General features: G+C 34.5%; 1 protein-coding gene across 2 annotated transcripts; it reads right to left on the reverse strand.

Annotated features, from left to right (window-relative positions):
* Positions 1–1,107: 1,107 nt before the first annotated feature.
* Positions 1,108–10,588, reverse strand: LOC107803663 (DNA-directed RNA polymerase II subunit RPB7). Of its 2 annotated transcripts, none has more exons than XM_016627432.2 (7): positions 10,365–10,588; positions 6,000–6,165; positions 5,861–5,911; positions 3,968–4,033; positions 3,801–3,869; positions 1,837–1,926; positions 1,108–1,412 (listed from the first exon to the last, which is right to left on the reverse strand). In XM_016627432.2, exons 1-6 carry the CDS (start codon positions 10,478–10,480, stop codon positions 1,861–1,863), a joined length of 534 nt encoding a protein of 177 aa, XP_016482918.1. In that variant the 5' UTR covers positions 10,481–10,588; the 3' UTR covers positions 1,108–1,412; positions 1,837–1,860. The 2 variants fall into 2 exon arrangements, with proteins under 2 accessions (XP_016482918.1, XP_016482917.1); XM_016627431.2 differs by having other exon boundaries at positions 1,108–1,440; positions 10,365–10,587.
* Between the last annotated feature and the right edge of the window lie 9,570 nt (positions 10,589–20,158).

The following is a 20,158-nucleotide window of genomic DNA, read 5'->3' on the forward strand; positions in this document are numbered from 1 at the left end:
ATAATTCTTGCATAAAAAATCAGAATGCTTCCACGCTTCAATCACGAGAAAGCGTTCATTATCTGGAGTTTTATCCGGCAGATCAGGAACATCTTCCTTGATGAACTTCTGTAGACATAACGTAGTTAAGTAGAAGAACATCTTCTGCTGCCAGCGTTTGAAATCAATCCCGGAAAATTTTCCGGGTTTTTCTGCCGGTGCCAATGCCGGTGTTCGGCTTGTCGTTGCATTGGCAGTCGCCATCGGAACAGCTTGGTTTTCGTTTTCAGTCATCATCTTTTCTGTATCAAATTATCAAATGACTTTATTCACCAACACTTCAATTACCTAATATTTTTTGTATTTGTTGGAATTTAAACCTAAAACCTTATAATTTTTTCTCACTTCATTAACATTAAGCCATACCTTTAGGTGCAATTGAAAAATAAGACAGAGCTAACATTTTTATTTTATTTTAGAATAACTGAAAAAATTTATAAGTATTATTTAATTCATTGCTTCATTCTCAAAAAGGAACAATGGAGCTCGCGACTGACAAAAATACTAGTTTTTGTGGAACTGCAAACGTCACTTCTTCAAATGTTTTTATAAAGAAAATATACCTATTTAAAAATTGACAATGAGCGTATCAATAATAAAAACCTTTTTGTGTGAATAATAAAAACCTTCGATAAAAAAAATGTTCAAAAGTAGTTGAAACTCGATTATTAAAGAATGATCTGTTTCACTCCTCAAATATATAATAGCATAAACGGGATCCAAAAAGTATCACTTTACTTGTATATACAATTTTCTGAAATTTCTAAAAAGAAATATTCAAACATATATAAATAATCAAAATTAAGTTTTGATATGATGTTTTTAACTTTTTTTTTGTTTTTAATTATTTTTTCTATCATAATTTTGTATAATATGTAAGTCAAAGTTCAATTTAAAATGATGCCTAAAATGTTAACATATAGAATAGAAAGTTAATGAGCACGTAATCAGAGACTGGGCCTGCAGGACAATTTCTCCTTAATCCCTCGCCCCAAACTTTTGCTTGTCAATTTGTTATAATGGCAAATGGAATAAAACAACAGCACGGACCTACACAATAGCAAGTTGTACATTTGTTCCCCCGAGAGAAAATTATGGCAATAATCTACAGAAATGCTGGTTTCAAGCACATGTGCAAATGATTCGAAAGTGCCAATCCAATCTCATCCAGCAAAACATATTGCCTCGTCCATTTGAATATCAAATTATTACATACTGCAGGTCGACAAAGAAAATTAGTGCATATGATTACGTTGATCCGCCAGATAATCGGCACAGCTGAAGAAAATGTTACACCACGGCTTTGCTACACTGTAACAAGATCTTGCAGTCTTCAACCAAAGCACTTGGAATACATAGTACTTCTTCCCACTCTAAGCAACAACTTCCATTAGTTCACGACTATAGAAGAAAATCATTTGATTAATTAGATCGAGCGATATGGATGATAATAGTATATGATATTTAAGGAATTCAGTGTACAACGATCTACTCCATAAGTAGAAATAAACAACTGAAGAAACTCTTAATCTAGCAAAAACTGGCCAAGAAGCTAGGGTAAATTTCTGAACAAACTAAAATCAATTTTAGGCAATATACCTCAACTGAACAAACTTAAATCTTTTCCCGGCATTTGGCGACATACTTTAGCCAGTAGCTCTGAATTTTTTAAAAATTTAAACAATAAATTATGCGAAGCTTCCAATACAATAATTCAGCCACAAACACCATTCTTCTAAATGCTAGTACAGGAAGCAGAATCGCAAATTATAGCTTACTGCCTGAACATAGACTTACAAGGCTAGACAAAAGTGCTTTATATCAAGCATTTGCGCCAGGATCACTGATCACTCCGAGGAAATCATCCTTTATTGTACCAATGCAGAACTGCAAAAAGGGGAAACCAATACAAAATGAGGGAGGCAACAAATGTCCATGTATGACGTAACACAAGTTAAATGTATAACTCACAAAAATCCTTGTTTTCGCTTGAAGTTATTACGTTCCTAATTCTTCATTTAAGGTTCCGCTCCATCTGGTGTCAAGTTTCACTTTCGTGCATTAATTATATCAGCAACATTCTTGTTACTTAGACATCAATCGTAATAAAAATATTTTTTCCACACTATCCATATATGCTTCATTTCTTGGAAAAACCCCAACATGCAGAGTTCTCTTGGTCTCAAGAGAACCATAACTAACCAGAATACAGTTTGGCATCTAGATACTCTTAATGAGTAAATGTAATGTAAACATGCTAAATGTCTTATACATTGTATCTCAACAGTGAGATGTCTTATTTTGTTTGGGACTATTGGTCATGATCATTTCCCTGTATGTGGTGATGTTAGTGCAACTTTAAACATGGATAATTTTAGCACAGCACTCCAGCATTTCTGAAAACTACACAGAATCCTTAAGACAGTGTTATCCCAAGGTTTCTTTGGGATTTAAGAACAAAACAAATGAAGAAAGGCACAAACGAAGACAAACAACAACAACAACAACAACAACCCAGTATAATCCCACTAGTGGAGTCTGGGGAGGGTAGTGTGTACGCAGACCTTACCCCTACCCTGGGGTAGAGAGGCTGTTTTCAATAGACCCTCGGCTCCCCTCCCTCCAAGAACTCCCCACCTTGCTCTTGGGGTGACTCGAACGCACAACCTCTTGGTTGGAAGTGGAGGGTGCTTACCACTAGAGCAACTCACTCTTGTCGAAAAAGGCACAAACGAAGAAAAAATAAAAAATGTATATGTAATTTAAGAATAATAACTATCAACAAAAACCATTATTCTATGGATAAAAGCAGGGAAAGCTACAATCTAACTGGGGTCCCAATGGCGATGAGGGGCACGCCTTAGCACCTCAGCACTTGCACTGAAGTGCTGTCTAAACGAGACGAAGCACCATTCACCTAGTTTCTGGATTAAGTGTGCCTGCAAGCTGAGAACATTGCCCAAAAGGTTTTGATAATTACAGTTAACACCTCTGTATATTTAGAGATAGAGCAAGAACCATTTTCCCGATTCCTGTATTCTAGATAACTTAGTGACAAAATAGAGGAAATGTTTTGTCAATTTGACCTATGATCCTTTCTCCTTGACGAAAGAACAAACATAAGAACTCTTCACACCTTCTCATCATCCTTTCTCAATCAGAAGAGTGTTGTACCTGCCACCTGTCATTCAATAGGGACCCACACGCAACCCCCATGGAAAAAAGAAGCAGAATAGAACAGACTAAATAGTTGGCATAACACTAATATCCTCATAGCAGCTAAGTTGACCCAGACCATCACTTTTCTCCTCCATTGGCCCTTGAGGTCCCCTTCCTTATCACATAAATGCTGTCCTAGGCACTTGGCAACACCCTCCCCGAAAAAAGAAAACTACAACACTATGAAATGTTCTAACCACCACCTCTGCATTGCAGCCACATACCTCATACAGGATCCTGGGGGTGGGTGGGCTTTGGAAGAGGGTACTTAATGCATTTTTAAAGTTATGAGCAAAAGAGGCCATGACTCGATAGTCGATATTAAAAAACTAACGATCTGTGTGATAGACTGTAACAGCCATTTGCCGAAAACCATAGGATCATCTTGAGATGTTTAAATCTTGCAGGCAGTGATCCCACCCCCTTCCTCCAAAAAAAATAGAATGGGCCATCTTTATATACACAGGGATGAACCAGAATTTCAGGGCATCACTGAAGATCTCTGAAATTTCACAAGGTTATAAGGCAAGTCAATAACATACAATTTCTGTGGCATCAACACGAGTTCCAATTATCTTCAATCTAACTTCACTCTCCTTCTGAATTTTGACCTGAAAAAGATGAATTAATCAAATCACTTAAACATCACAGGCTGCTGAAAATTTCTGAAAATGAAGAGAAAACTTGGTGAAGCGTGAAAATTTCATACGGAGCCATCGGAAGTTGTATAATTTGGTACATCTCCTGACTGAAACTCCATGTCATCTGGTATCAACTGCAGGAAAGCCAAGGGTCACACACAAAAAGAGATAGACAAAGGCCAACGTATAAGCTTTTACATGCATCAAATGGCCTGTATATATGGCCATTATAGAGAGAAAAGGACGGATCCATAATTTTTCTCAACCTAATCGCCCTTTTGACATCAGAAAAAACTTTCTTAATCAATATACTATTTCTTCTACGCATACATCTCCAAAATAGAAAATGGTACTCCCTCTGTTTCAATTTAGATGACACATTTCGCTTATCGAGAGTCAAGTTGACTAAATTTTGAAGCTAAATTGAATTAGTTCAACTCAGTTTTTTAAATTAAAATTTATATATACAAAAACTATACGAAAAGTACTATAAGTCGCAATTTTCTAATGTCAATATGATTTTTTTTTAAAATACATTTTAAAATGTTGGTCAACCTCACTTGTGGGATTACACTGGGTTGTTGTTGTTAAAATGTTGGTCAAAATTCATTTAGTTTGACTCTCGATAAGAGAAATGTGTCATATAAATAGAAACGGAGGGAGTAATAATTAGGATTCATTAAAGAAATCGAGAATCCATGCATGGGACAAGAAACCCTTCCCGCATTAGGCACTAATATATTTTAACGTCTAATTAATCAGGAATCATTCTAATTAAGAACAAAAACTAGTTGCTTTTTCTTTCCCTATAATTCAGTTGAAGCTGCAGCCCTATCCATTTGTTCATTCTACCAAACTTTATTTGTTTCTTTCCAATAATTCTTATGATGCTTTATACCCTTTACATATACATCATCTACACAGATACTCTACCATTAATAAGCAAGAAATATAACACAAAGAAAACAACTATAGTGGTCAAATAGCATAGACTTCCCAGAAAATGGGCCAAAATCCACAAAGGTCACACCATAGTGACTCAACATCATTCTACTGCTATCATAACTACTAGAAGAGCTTTCCAACCACCAAATTACAATAGAGAGAAGCATTGTGCAATCATTTCAATTAACTTCAAGTGTATTTTTATTCATTTATATCTAAAATGATCAACTGAAAAGAAAAGGAAAGGTATTTGGGCTCCACGTCCTGCTCATTCTATTCTCAAGATAAGATAAATCAACTTTGAAAGTATCCTTCAAAAGCTTAGCACAAATTTTAATCAATCCAAAATACATGGTCAGTAATTACGTGTATATATATACATTGTGTTCTCCATCCAACAAAAGTGAAAAGTTCAGAATACAATATCATGTATCCACTGTCCCAACGAAAGTGAGAAGATTCAAAGTACAAGAGTCAAACTAATGAATATTCAACCTCAATTCAAATTATTTAAATATCAAATTAGTCATTAAAAAAAACCTTTCGACTCACCAAATGTAAATAGGTCATGTTATTAGCAAAAGGGTTATTAGCAAAAGGGGGTATACTACTTCCTAGTTCCCAGTAGTAAGACAACTTCAAACTAGAGATCCCCTTTACTCAATAATAAAAAAAAAAAAACTAGAGATTCACATTAGAATAACCATTTGATAAGACGAGTCCTTTTTCACTATTAACTCCTCCATTCGTTTACTGAATTAGCACAAAGGAAACAAGTATGTAGAACAAAATAAATTAAAGAACCTCCATTTTACCTTTCAAATTTTAACTGATGCGTGACAAAAATTAGCAAAATAATGTTTTGTAAAAGAAATATGAGCCACACACATAATTTAAACCATGAATGGAGCAGAATATGTGCTAGTTTTCTGCTAAGCTAAGATAATGGACCTCAAGAATCGCGAAGAGTGCAATATATTCTGGCGTTTAACATTCTAGAATAAAAACCAACTCACATGGTTTGAAACGAAAATCTGCACAGGCCCTGCTTCAGCAAAAAATCCCATCTGCACTGATCCACAATAGTAAAATATCTACAGGTAGAGAAAAAATCTGTTAAACTAACATTAATTTAAGAAAAAAAAACACTCTTACCTTGTTAACCATGGTTACAACAGCTTCCAAAATCTCACCTTTGAAAGGTCGAAAGACAACACATTGATACTTCACCGGGAAAGTAACAAAACCAGTTCCATCACGAATTAGACCTTTACCAACGCTTTCAATCCCAGTGATGGCCACAATGAAACCGTGCCGACCGCTGAAGAATCCAAAATCGCAGGATATTTTTAAATGCTAAAACATCAATATATCACAAAAACTAAGCTGAACACAAAAGAGAAATTAAGTTCGTGGATGCCAAAAAGTGCCGCATCCCCTACTACTTTGCAAAATTGGTGCAGAGCGTATTTCAACATTTACAAATGTATAAAGTTTAATAAATAAATAAACACACACACACACATACATATATATATGTGTGTGTGTACGTGCAATGCACACAAATCTATTTTCTTTAGTATACATGCATTGCACGTGTGCCTAGCGTCAATCTATAAAATATGTGTACAAAAAGAACATGTAAATTAAGTTATCAAATGCTAGGTTTTAAAATGTTTACATTAAGTTAATACTTTACAATAACTAACTTAGTACATAGAAAAGCATACGGAGTTGTCATTTGCTTAAATGAATACCAAAAGAAAGAAAAATAATTAATCACAACTTACTTAGAATATATTTTGTCTTCTAATATTTCATCCTTATTGTTTAACGTTTGCATTTTTAACAATTTGACTCTTCTATACTATAACTCATTTATATGATGAATGTTGAAAAGGATGACTTGTTTTTTTAGCAAATAAGTTAATTCAAAGACTTTTTTTAGTTAATTAACTTAAGGACTTAATTATTTGTTCTTAGCGTTAAAGAGAAAATTTATTTTTGTTGATCCAAATCTTAATATTTCGCTCATCCCAAGTTTTAAACATTTAAGTATAATTATAATTTTTATCCAATAAGAATACTAATGTGCAGAATAATAAAAAAAATTCGCTATGACATATCACTTTTGGATTTTTAAGTTAGTACAACCATTAGTATTATTGAATCTTACCAACACTTCGCTTTCTTTTATATTCTTAAAATTAAAATATTTTCTTAGTTAAGCTTGATACTAGAATTTCAAAAAAAAAAAATGGAATTGATTAACGTTTGAGATTACTATGGTTGTGCTTGCTAGATATTTCTTCTTACTCCCAAGCATGATTTAATAACAAAAAGTTTAATTGATATCAAAATTTTAAATATAAGAAAAATAATTGAATGACTATTTTTTGTTATTTAAAAGAAATACTTGTAAACCTTGAAAAAGGACTCCAAAAACGGGGAAGAAAAAAGAAAATAAGGACTCCTAAACCAAGAAAAGGAAAATAAGGACTACTAAACCTAAACTTTTATAACAAGAAGAAGAAAAAAATACTCGTAAACCAGTAAAAAATTACTCGTGAAATACTTGGAATTCAATACCTTAAATCTAAATAGAGTTTATATGAAAGACTCCAATTAAATAACATGATTTTCTAGAACAAAGTCTTAAGTATTACGGAAATAATTAAGAGATTGTTCCTAAATATAAGGGAAAAAATTAAATGAATATTCCTACCATTTAGGAAAATAATTTAAATTACTAATTTGTCCAGCGTGAAAGCTAGTTTTAAAGGGTAAAAAAGACGAACGGCATTTTGCTAAGGGCCTTCGTGCTTTTATATACACACACACACTTTCATATAGGGAAAAGGTCTACCCTAGATTGTTCAATTTTTTCTTCCATTACAGTTTTGGTCCATTTATGCCTTGTCATTAGCAAATTGTCTGCTCCACTGTAATGGATGTGCTCCACATGTCAAATTTTCAAGAAGAAAGGTCCAAGTTTACCCCTCAACTTTTTTGAATGATTCTAAATTATTCCCAGGTAGGAGCTCCGACAGGAGTCAGGGGCAAAAATAGATTTCTTCATAGCGGCAAGGATTAAATTAGTGTAAAGCACCATAAAAGTTCATAAGGTTTTAAAACTTTCCGTACGCCAACGACAATTGAAGATAACGTTTTGCTTGCCAAGGCTAACCACGGACGAGGAAAATATTATACGCGCATGATTTGAAGTGTATAACGATATTTGAAAATAAGTCGCTTGAGCACAGGATAACAGAAAGAGAACAAAGAAAATTTTACGGTAATGTTGCAGCATCAAGAATCAAATGTTGCAGCACTTTATACAAATATTTTTTAGGCAATGCTGCAGCATCCAAAAATCGAATATTGCAGTATTCAAGGTTGTTCTACAAAAGGGTCATTTCGGCCACCCTTCATTTTCAAAACTAGGGCACGGTTCCTTAAGAGGTTTTTCACCTTAAGTCTCATTCCAAACATAAAGGTTAGATGGAATGGTTGATTTATGATAGATTATGTTTGCTAACATGAATCTTAACATCCAAATGTGGATTCTTTCTAGAAACTTCATCCTCCTCAAGAATCTCCAAAGTTGGGAAATTTCAAGATTTGATTAAAACAAGGTAATCCAGCTACTACATTGTTATATATTGTGTTCTAATAAGCTTATAGAACATGTTTATAGAATGAAATTGGAGTTTAAAATAGAGATTATTGGAACCCTATTAATGGGTCTTGGAAATTGACTTTTGGGTAGAGAAAATGATGAATAGTGATGGGTTGATCCGAATTGTGTCGTTTTGAGTTTCCAACGAAGCGACTAGACTCCATAAGACATTTAATGAACGGATTGGAGTTAAAACACAAGAATTGACATCCAAAGGAAAAATGTGGATATCTCTTAGAATCTTTGGGAATTAAGCATAAGTGTTGGACACTTAGTTGATGGAATTGGCGTTGTTGTGATATGATGTTGATAAATATGAATTCATACGTGTAAATTCAAATCATTTGTGTCAATCGGCTCGTTCTTAGACAATTGGAGATAATGTTAACTATTAGAAGGGCATACCCAAGGTATGTTTAGCCGAACCTTTACAAAGAATTGTTTCTTCAAAACTCCATGTCTTCCAATGCATGTCTACATCTCTAACGGTTTCTATTCACAAAACATAAATGTATGATTGTATGGGACAACTAATCATGCATTATCCATATGTTATAAAATAAAAATACCCAAATGTTATGTTTCACAAAGTATTGTGACTATATGTGTTAACGAGATTCAAATGAACATGACAATATGGTTTTTTTTAAAAATGACTATGATTACGAATGTTTCACGTTTTACATGAAAAGGAACATGGTGTTAAAGCTTTCCATGAATATGAATATGACTTTAGCTTTCAAAAGATGAATGCAATGACTACGAAATAAAAAGAGAATGCTTGTGCCTATTGAGCATAATTTATAGATTATGACTAAGGGCCAAAGGGTGCCGACTACAGTGAAAAGGCCAAAGGTGCCAATACTTTTATGAAGGGCCAATACTTTTATGAAAGGGCCAAAGGAATAATATAAAAATATTTTGGGAGTATATTTAGAGAGCCGAGAAGGTATTGGTAAGTAAATCCAACACCCGAAACTACACGTTCCGGTGTAAAACTCTGGTTGTACCGTGGCTTGGACTGGACGGTCAGATACTATGGTCGTACGGTGGCTTGGACTGGGCGACTGAAATTGCTAGCAAACTAAAATCGATCCACACAACATTGTGATGAGATGGCTTAGCCGATTGGGCCGAGATCGGACTCCATATCGTACACATGGTGGTTTAACGAAATGTCAGTACTAATGAACTGCCACCAAAAGTTATAAGTTTGTTTATAGATTCAAACTTAATTATGGATTATGAAATGATTTCAATTGCATATGGATCTTAATGAAAATATTGATGAAATTAATTATTCTTTTAAATGCATAGTACCTCTTCATGTTCCCGTTGTATGTTCTTGTCCTATTTTTATGTGAGGGAATTGATGATGCGTAACAGTACTTTTCAGTATGTACTTACTCTGGCCGGATGCAGGTATTGATACTTTTGGACGGTGTAGATCATTGTTAAGCAACTCCCTCACTTCTCTAGCTCATGGTGAGCCCGCTACTTTCCTAGTGGGTATATTAGAGTCTAGTTGATTTATGCATTTAAGTAATCCTTGTCATAGAAGCTCCGTGTACATTGTGGGTCATGTATTGATGTATAGAATATAGTCATGGTAAACATGAATCTATGTATAATGTTTTGAAAGGTTTGGGGCGTGACAATTAGAACAAAAACTTAACCGATGCCAAAGTTGCTCAATTTCAGGGGCAGATTTTACCCTTTTCCCTTTCATATATACAGAGATCTAAGTTGAAAGCAGTGCACTTGCACCTGATGTCAAAGGTTGGACCCTACCATGCACAAAAATAATATTGATTTGAGAATAAATTAGGGTTTAATCAAACCTGCAAGTTCCTTCGACATCTTTCATGAGTTTTGAGACGAGCTTTTCCCGAAGGTCACGGCCAAAGTGACGAGGATGCAGCTGCATGTTTCTCTCCAATACTATGTGAAAAAACATGTCTGCTTTCAAGAGAGAGTACAGAAAGCAGAAGCTACAATTGGCGTATGTCGTCTTTATGCGCGACGGTTGAGCGAGCAAGCGACAGTCTGCGAAAAACAAAAGAGGCAAGAAGATTTGCTAATGTTATGTTGGGCTTGGGAAAAGACTACGGGTCGGGTTATGTGAAATTCTTAGGCCCAACGGAGAACTCTCACTCTCTCGAGTTCCCCCTTCCCCCCTCTTCAAAGTTCAAAGTTCAAACACACTCTCAAAGTTAAATCAAGGGACATTTATACAGTATGCTTAGGCGGCCAAAACAATTACGCGTAAATGTCCATTTAAATAATACTCCATTACACTCCATGTTATAAATTGAATTGTATTTAAGGTGAATGTCTATATTTTAGAGAGATTTTAGGGTTTATTACTTGGTGGCTAAGCCAATTTTTTCCTATAAATAGAGGGGTTATATTCCATTACAATTCATACCAAACCAATAAAAATTTTGTCTCTCTACTTTTCTATGCAATATTCTTCTTCTTTTATTATTTTATAACGCGTTATCAGCACGAGACTCTAATCAATTGAGTAGAGGGCGGTTGTGTTTAATTTGTAGATATACTATTAATTAGTTGTCTAATGTTTGAGAAATTAAACCACCCGCGGAGAGAAGATATAGGAATTTGCGTGAATGCATTGATATTCCTATACTAAGCATCTACTTTGATCACCGGGCTTTTGGATACATGTGTGATGCTCAACTTGTATATAATATTGAGCATAATGATTGTCGATTGATACAAGAACTTTCTTCATGAATAAATTCTGGATTTAAGGTAAGTATTTTGCATAAATTTTCTCTTTTAAATTCTTGAGATTCTATAATTTGATTTAAAATACAAGTAAAGACAATAAATTTTGATTATAATTCTAATAGAGTTTGTAAGAAATTATAACCATTCAAAGTGGCAAAATTTCTATGTCTTGCCATGATCAAATTCATGTATGATTATGAGGACAATAAGTGGAAATCCGTCCCATTGAATTTGCTTCATTCTCGTTCCCTTAAGAGAATATGGTAGTAATATATAATAAGTCTGAAAGAAGACAAAATTACTGCCGCAAAGGTATTAATGGATGTGGTCGTGGCAATAGACGAAATTATAATCGTCATCATTGTGGTAATGAGAACAATAAGGATTCTCAAAATAATCCTTCACTCTGTGAAAGTAATATTTGTCATCGATTTGACATGAGATTTTGTAAAGCACATATAGATAATTGTGATCCATTCATGATGTGAATGTGACAACATGTGATTTATGAATACATATTCATTCTTGAAAGAATATGAACATGCTAGTGGTAGTGGATATATCACACTAACCTCTAGAAAGAATAATGGTCATTGATCATGTACCTATTGTAATTATACCAAAATATTATGGCAATGTGATTATTACAGGGCAAAAGTAATAGACGCAACATATCTTACCTATAATAATGTTGACCATGACCATAATGGTATAACTTTCTCCTTGAAAGAAATATTCACCATATGGATGTTGATAAATATGTGGTAGTACAAAATCAATTGAAAGCTCTGAAAGAGCCAATTATACTATTTTGGATAAATAAAATTGATTAGCAAAGAAACTTATTTAGTTTCTAAAGTATTCGCGAAAACGGTTGGTTAAATTGAGACTATAAATAAAGGAAAGATTTAATTTATTTTATTACTACAACTTGTAACGGGTAATATGTATGTGAAAAGCTACCCGCTTTATTCTCTAGTTTGTACTACACAAATAAAAGAATAGCACAAAAAAGTAGATATTTATTGATATAAAAACTCATATCATAATAAACTTGGAGTATTTTTATAATTCCACACGTCATAGTGTAAACCTGAAGTTTATCAATATTAATAATTTATTCAGTTGACACAATTGGTTTAGCCATATTAATTTAATTATGATGTGCAAAAATAAAAGAGAATTCACATTGGTAAATATTAAAGAACTAGAAAGTTCTTTACGAATTCTCTTACATTGCTTGTTCTCATTAATTAATAGACCAACTAAAATTGGAATTGAATCCCATGAATACGGAAATATCAAAAGTGAATATGGGCTCATTCACCTGCATGTATATAATATAAGATGCATCTATGAGATGGTTACATGTGCGTTTATTATCAACCCGCAACTTGAATGCTAGGTTTCTTGCTCAATAATTTAATTTAGAGCATAATTTTCAAATTTTCTATCCAAGACAATTCATCTTGATAAGTTAGTTTATATCACTGTTAGTTTAGCAAAATGATCTATTGAGTGCCTCCACTTAATAGCTAAACTATTTCTTATGAGAACAAAGTTATCTATATCTGTTTGATATACATTATATACAAAAGTATAGTATGAGAACAAAGTTTATCTACATCAGTTTGATATAGATTATATATGAAAGTATATTACATTCTCCCCTCACAAGTGGTTCAGGTTGAGGAACCAAATAATTATATCTTATTATTATTGATGTGCGGTGTATATTTTGATTAACACCATAACGCACACATGTGAATTTTCAAAATTGAGGAAGCAAGTTAGTTTTTCTAACATAAGGGGGAGACAGAATAAATAATTGAGAAAAAGTTACATGGAATGAATTATCATTTGTATATCTTGATATTCGAATAAGATAATATGAACTTGAAGTTCATAAAAAGATAATTCATCTGCAATATATTGCAAAGCATGCCAAACGCATTTCCTGACCCAAATAAAGTAACTATATTCTCACTACAAATGCTCCTATTAGAATAAATCCTAGAAGGACAAAGTCTATGGTACGCTTAAAGCGTATAGACAAATCGATTTCAAATAAAATTCTTAATAAAGAAAATGAACAAATGATCATAATAAGGAGGCAAGTGATATAGAAGATCACATGACATAATACTTTATAAAATTTCAGGAGAGGTTCAGGTACCTTAAAATATGAATGAAGAGATCTCTATGTTATATCTTTATAAAAAAATATTGGAACCGATATAAAATGTTCGTCAACGACATCTATGATAACACTAAGTATAGATGGGGATCTTAAGTCTGTCGAAAACAGACACAAAAATATTGGCCAAATGAAAGAGACACAATTCGAATAGAATTTGTTTCATATGAAAGACATGAAGTTTTAGACTTGTAGTTCAAACACTTGAAAGTATAAAGTCAATAGAGTGTGCAATCACTTTTATCGATCTTATATGTCTAACATGACATAAAAACTTGATATGCATCGAACGTCTATCTATATGGCTTTTACGACTTAACTTATATGACTATCTCCGAAGGATTTAAACCGCTTAAAGCATATACAATTCTTGGTCCTGAAGTACCATACCCTAAGTGCAATTTGTGCGCATATATATCTTGCTATAACTATAAGCATGATAATGTAATAGCGAGAATTTTTACCTCGATGGAGATATTGAAAAAGTCATTCCAAGACATTATATGAAGACATTACATATATATCAAGAATGATGATTTCAAGGTGAAACATATTCATTCAAGTTAATATGGCTGATTTGTTTAACAAATATCTACCAATGATCTTTTGAAGATGGTGCACAAGATTGGAATGCGAAGGCTCAAGGATGTGAATTGATGTTCTTATCAGGGGGAGTTAATACACGTTGTACTCTTTTTTTCTTACAAGGTTTAGTCCCACTGGATTTTCCTTGCAAAGTTTTTAACGAGGCAGCCAAAAGGCGTATTGTTAGATATGTGTACTCTTTTTCCTTCTCTAAATTTTTTTCCCCACTAGGTTTTATTTTAGTTAAGGTTTTAACTGTTACACCCCATGTTTTTGTACATGAAAGTACGCCATAAGTAAGTTGATATAAGCTCGGAAATGAGATGTTACATCCCGCATTTTCGTACGTTAAAGTTTCGTCGTAAGTTAATCGACGTAAGCTGGGGAATGAGATTGTTTCGAGATTATAAGTATTGCGCTATTTCAAACAAGTGATAAATAAATTCGTAAAGGTAAGAGGGTAAGAGAATCGAAGGAAATGAATTTCGTCGAAGTTTGACATTTTGGGATAAAATACGGTCCGAGCTAAAATACTCGGTATTTATGGACTAGTGCCATACAAGGTACCATATAGCTATGATAGTAAGGTTTATAAAGTATATTAAAAGTGAGCAGTATTTTATGTAATTTGGGATAATTCTTAATTATGTGGGTAATTGATTAATTATTAAACTAGTGGGGGAATTAATGAATTAATTAAGAAAAAAAGGTGGATAATTGGATAAGTAAGGGGGGTTCACGTGGCAGCACCCCTTAAATCATATGTATGACTATTTAAGTCACTATATTAGGTGGCAACGTAACTTATCAATTTCAAGACACCTAAATTCTAGGATCTTAAATAAAAAGCAACACTTTTCATTCTCAAACACACATCAGACGTGAGGTTTGGAGATTAGCAAAGTGACTTTGTTACAAATTGTTACAAATTTCGTGGAAATTCCTACAAAACATTAGCAACATGATTTTGATTCTTCAACCAATTCCTACACCAAATAATTTCAACGAGAATTATTAGAAGCTTAACAACGTAAAAAATTGCGTTTCTAAAAGAGTACGGTGCAACCTTTTTCAAGAATATCATACAAATTTTTTCCTACTCCAGGTATGTTAAGGCTATCCCTTCTTTCTTTTTGGCATGATCTATATGACACAAACGAAACGAGCAAATGCACAATTCTCATATATGACTCTATTCATAAAAGTATTAGAGATGCCTATGTTCTTGAATTCCCATATGTCTCATTGTTCTATCGTCTGTTCATGGGTCTCAGAAAAATACGTATTTGATAAAGTTTATCCGAAAGGCATATTGATTTTTATGACATTCCGAGAAATCTTATTAACGTTTTTCTTATGCATTTCATACATTTATATATTTTCATTGACGTATTTCTCATGCATTGCATTCATGTACATTGACACATGACCAGATTACGTTATATATGCGTATATATGTATATTATATGTATATGGGATATGGGAAAAGGTTACGGCGTTATATACGCACCACCACCTGATCAGCTGGTATACATTGATGATTTGCCCACAGTGGCCGAGATAATATGATGTGATGCCCTCAGAGGCCTGATGATGTTATGAAATATGTAACTATGCACGACATGATATTCATACGCATATGCATGACACTATGAGTATTTCATGATTTACAGAGTTATCCAGACTTACAGGTTGATTCATTTACTCTATATTTCTTCCAGGTCTGTTATGTACTTATTTATGTGCCTTACATACTCGGTACACTATTCGTACTGACGTCCCTATTTCCTGGGGACGCTACGTTTCATGCCCGTAGATCTCGATAGACAGGTCGAGAGTCCTCTAAGTAGGCGATCAGCTCAGCGGAAGATGTTGGTGCACTCCATTTGTTCCGGAATTGCTTATGTGGTCAGTATGATTAGGACATGTACTGATTAGTATGGCGGCCCCCTGTACCGACCTTTATGACATTTATGTACTCTTAGAGGCTTGTAGATATATGTCGTGTATGTGAAAGATTGTATGGCCTTGTCGGCCTATGTTTTGAGTTTATAAATGATGATGTTGGCCTATTAGGCCCGTATGTCACGTGTATATGATGATGTAATAAGAAAGATACGTTACGTTGGTACTCGGTTGAGTAAGGAACCGGGTGCCCGTCGCGGCCCATCGGCTTGGGTAGTGACAAAAGTGGTATCAGAGCAGTTCTGTCCTAGGGAGTCTATAAGCCGTGTCTAGTAGAGTCTTGTTTATGGGTGTGTCGTGCACCACACTTATAAGCAGGAGGCTACAGGGCATTTAAGACTGTCACTCTTTCTTCTTACTCTAGATCGTGTGGTAGAGCTCATTTATAAGAATTCAAGTTCTGAGCTTCTATCTTATTCGTAATACAACGATGCCCACATCCAGAAAAACGGTTGGTAAGAGATATAGCTATGGAAGAGTTGAGTCAGAGGAACTCAATTTTTGCATCATGCTTATGATGGATAAATATGAGGTATTCAGCAGATCATATGTATACTAAGACGTGTAAGCCTCTTGATAAGGAACTTTAAGGCAAGAATATTTATCCACCTTTATGGTGAAAGACAATAAGAGATTGAGAAGATAAATACAAGTTTCAAGAAGTAAAAGAAGCAAGATGAAGAAGGGTACGAGGTACCCAGTTAATAAAGATTATCATTATCTACCATTCATGGAGGGAGATATAAGCATTTTGAGTTACTTTCAACAGTGACAGATGTATGTACATTCGGCCACACTGATCTCAGTTATGTCATATGGGAGCTAACAGACATAGTTTAAGAGAAGGACGAGTTATCAGGATACGACTGGAGATAGAGTAACCCAAAATAGTGGATGGATTGGTAAAGTTAGTTGATATTTCCGAAGGATAGTGCAAACGTGGTAATGGATCTCCTTGTGAGACACCTCGATGGTGCACCCTAAAATAGTACAGCTAGATATGAGTACTACAAAGATAAGCACTGGAAGCCTAAAAGGGATAAACATTACCTTAGTGTGGCTCCCATCTCTGAAAGAAAGAGAATGTTAGGCAATTCGAGAAGCCAATAGATGGAGCAAGAGGGGCTAAAAGCAAAAGAATATTTTGTTCGAGTTTTTAGAATAAAGTGATAGACAGAAATGTTAGCAGGAAAATAAGAAGAGGGTTAATGGAGCAGTATCAGTAAAATGTGGTACATGGATGACAATGGTAGATCAAAAAAATGATAGTATTACAGAGTCTATAGTCAAGTGAAGGGAAAAACGAGAGATGACAGGTCTTGGGACAACAAAAGAGTATAGGCCATAAAGTCATATCCTCACTTGGAAAAATAAGTTCGTGACTCCGACGTAACTACCAGAAGGAAAAGTTAGACCCCAGAATAATAGAAATCAGTATGGGCTGGTGAACAAGATAAACTAAACATGAATTAGGGACTGAGTGACTTGATAATAGTCAGCATCATGAAAATTTCAGATTTGCGTTGCGGCGATAATAGTATGGACAACAGAAGACGATTCATGAGAAATTCAGAGAATGGTCATTCAGGAAGACGCTTCCCTAAAAACAAGCAATATGAACAAAGTTAAGCTTAAGGGATTGTATATGCCAGATGCACTAAGTGTCACCATTACGAGTAAGAGAATTTGTTATCCTTGGTACAGAAGGATTGCCACACGGCGAGTAAGGGACATTGATGTTGTGAAACGATGCCAAAGATGAAGAGGTAAAACATCTATAGGTAGATCCTCGGGGCTTCAGCTCTTAGTACTCCCCTAAAGGGGGAAATATAGAGTGATGTGACATTAAGTCGGAATTAAGTGGTTCTAGTGACTATGGAATGGTAAAGGAAGAATGCGATAAAAATAAAAAAAGGAATGAGATGGCACTTATCCAAATCCTATAGATATGCTATGATTCCAGAATATTGTGCAAGCACGACGTCAAGGAGAGGAAGTAAGGGTTCTTGCCCGAGCTGTTATTAATAAATAAGGAGCCAGTGCGAGACGTAAGTTAAGGCAAAGGAAATAACCCAAGAAAGATTACGCGGAATATTGAGATGAGAATGTGCCTTCGATGGAGTAATGACTTGAAGAGGATTTCATGAATTGTACGGGATTAAAATACCCATGTAAGATGAGTCATATTGGGATAAGTAACGAAAGTAACCTGGAGTTCGGTAGCAGACCTCAGTAACGATAAATCAAAGTAAGAGTTATGGTATAGTATGACCTACCTAGATGCAGTAAAGTCATACGAATGGATAAACGGATCTATGAAATAAGGTATAACAATATTCGTAAGTTCGACAAAGTACCGAGCGAAGAACTTCAGTATACCTACAGATGCCTAGAGGGACATTTTATCAAGCTCTGTATATGTTTGCGAAATGAGGCCTAGAGATTGGCTAAAAGCCGGAGGAAAGAGGAGAGAAGAGTCACATAGGCACACATACAAGGAAAAAGTCGTACAGGCTGCATGACAGAAGCTAGCAAGAATTACGAGATTGGAAGAATTTCGACCACAGACCGTGGTACAAGAAAGAGGCCTGGGGGGGGGGGGGGGGGAATGCCTTGGCATTTGGATTTATTCAAAGAACAGTTGCCTAAATGGCAAGAAGAGTATTAAAGTATTCGCAAGAGCTATGGGTTATGAGAATGATAAGTGCATCAGTCAACATTCGAGGACGAATGTTCCAAAAGGGGGAATGATGTTACACCCCATGTTTTCGTACATGGAAGTACGCCATAAGTAAGTTTATATAAGCTCGAAAATGAGATATTACATCCCGTATCTTCGTACGTTAAAGTTTCGTCGTAAGTTAATCGACGTAAGCTGGGGAATGAGATTGTTTCGAGATTATAAGTATTACGCTATTTCAAACAAGTGATAAATAAATTCGTAAAGGTAAGAGGGCAAGAGAATCGAAGGAAATGAATTTCGTCGAAGTTTGACATCTTGCGATAAAATACGGTACGAGCTAAAATACCTGGTATTTATGGACTTCCATACAAGGTATCATATGGCTATGATAGTAAGGTTTATAAAGTACATTAAAAGTGAGTAGTATTTTATGTAATTTGGGATAATTCTTAATTATGTCGGTAATTGGTTAATTATTGGACTAGTGGGGGAATTAATGAACTAATTAATAAAAAGAGGTGGATAATTGGATAAGTAAGGGGGGATTCACGTGGCAGCACCCCTTAAATCATATGTATGGCTCTTTAAGTCATTACATTAGGTGGCAACCTAACTTATCAATTTCAAGACACCTAAATTCTAGGATCTTAAATAAAAAGCAACACTTTTCATTCTCAAACACACATCAGACGTGAGGTTTGGAGATTAGCAAAGTGACTTTGTTAGAAATTGTTACCAATTTTGTGGAAATTCCTACAAAACATTAGCAACGTGATTTTGATTCTTCAACAAATTCCTACACCAAATAATTCTAACGAGAATTATTAGAAGCTTAACATCGTAAAAATTTTGTGGTTCTAAAAGAGTATGGTGAAACCTTTTCCAAGAATATTATACAGATTTTTCCTACTCCAGGTATGTTAAGGCTATCCCTTCTTTCTTTTTGGCATGATCTATACGACACAAACGAAATGAGCAAATGCACAATTATCATAAATGACTCTATTCATAAAAGTATTAGAGATGCCTATGTTCTTGAATTCCCATATGTCTCATTGTTCTATCGTCTGTTCATGAGTCTCAGAAAAATACATATTTGATAAAGTTTATCCGAAAGGCATATTGATTTTTATGACATTCTGAGAAATCTTATTAACATATTTCTTATGCATTTCATGCATTTATATATGTACATTGGCCCATGACCAGATAGCGTTATATATGCATATATAATTATTTTATCTATATGGGATATGGGAAAAGGTTACAGCGTTATATACGCACCACCACCTGATCAGCTGGTATACATTGATGATTTTGCCCACAGTGGCCGAGATGATATATTGGGATGCCCTCAAAGGCTTGATGATGTTATGAAATATGTACCTATGCACGACATGGCATTCACACGCATATGCATGACACTATGAGTATTTCATGATTTACAGAGT

The sequence above is a fragment of the Nicotiana tabacum genome, chromosome 22 (genome assembly GCF_000715075.1).
Source record: "Nicotiana tabacum cultivar K326 chromosome 22, ASM71507v2, whole genome shotgun sequence".
Lineage (NCBI taxonomy): Eukaryota > Viridiplantae > Streptophyta > Magnoliopsida > Solanales > Solanaceae > Nicotiana > Nicotiana tabacum.

What these genes read in the sequence shown, in the direction of transcription:
- LOC107803663 (XM_016627432.2), bottom strand. Translation starts at nt 10,480, where the DNA reads ATGTTTTTTCACATAGTATTGGAGAGAAACATGCAGCTGCATCCTCGT. An exon ending in TTGTAACCATGGTTAACAAG is followed by an intron (nt 5,912 to 5,999) that starts GTAAGAGTGTTT and finishes GGATCAGTGCAG; the next exon opens with ATGGGATTTTTTGCTGAAGC. An exon ending in GTGTTGATGCCACAGAAATT is followed by an intron (nt 1,927 to 3,800) that starts GTATGTTATTGA and finishes CCCTTTTTGCAG; the next exon opens with TTCTGCATTGGTACAATAAA.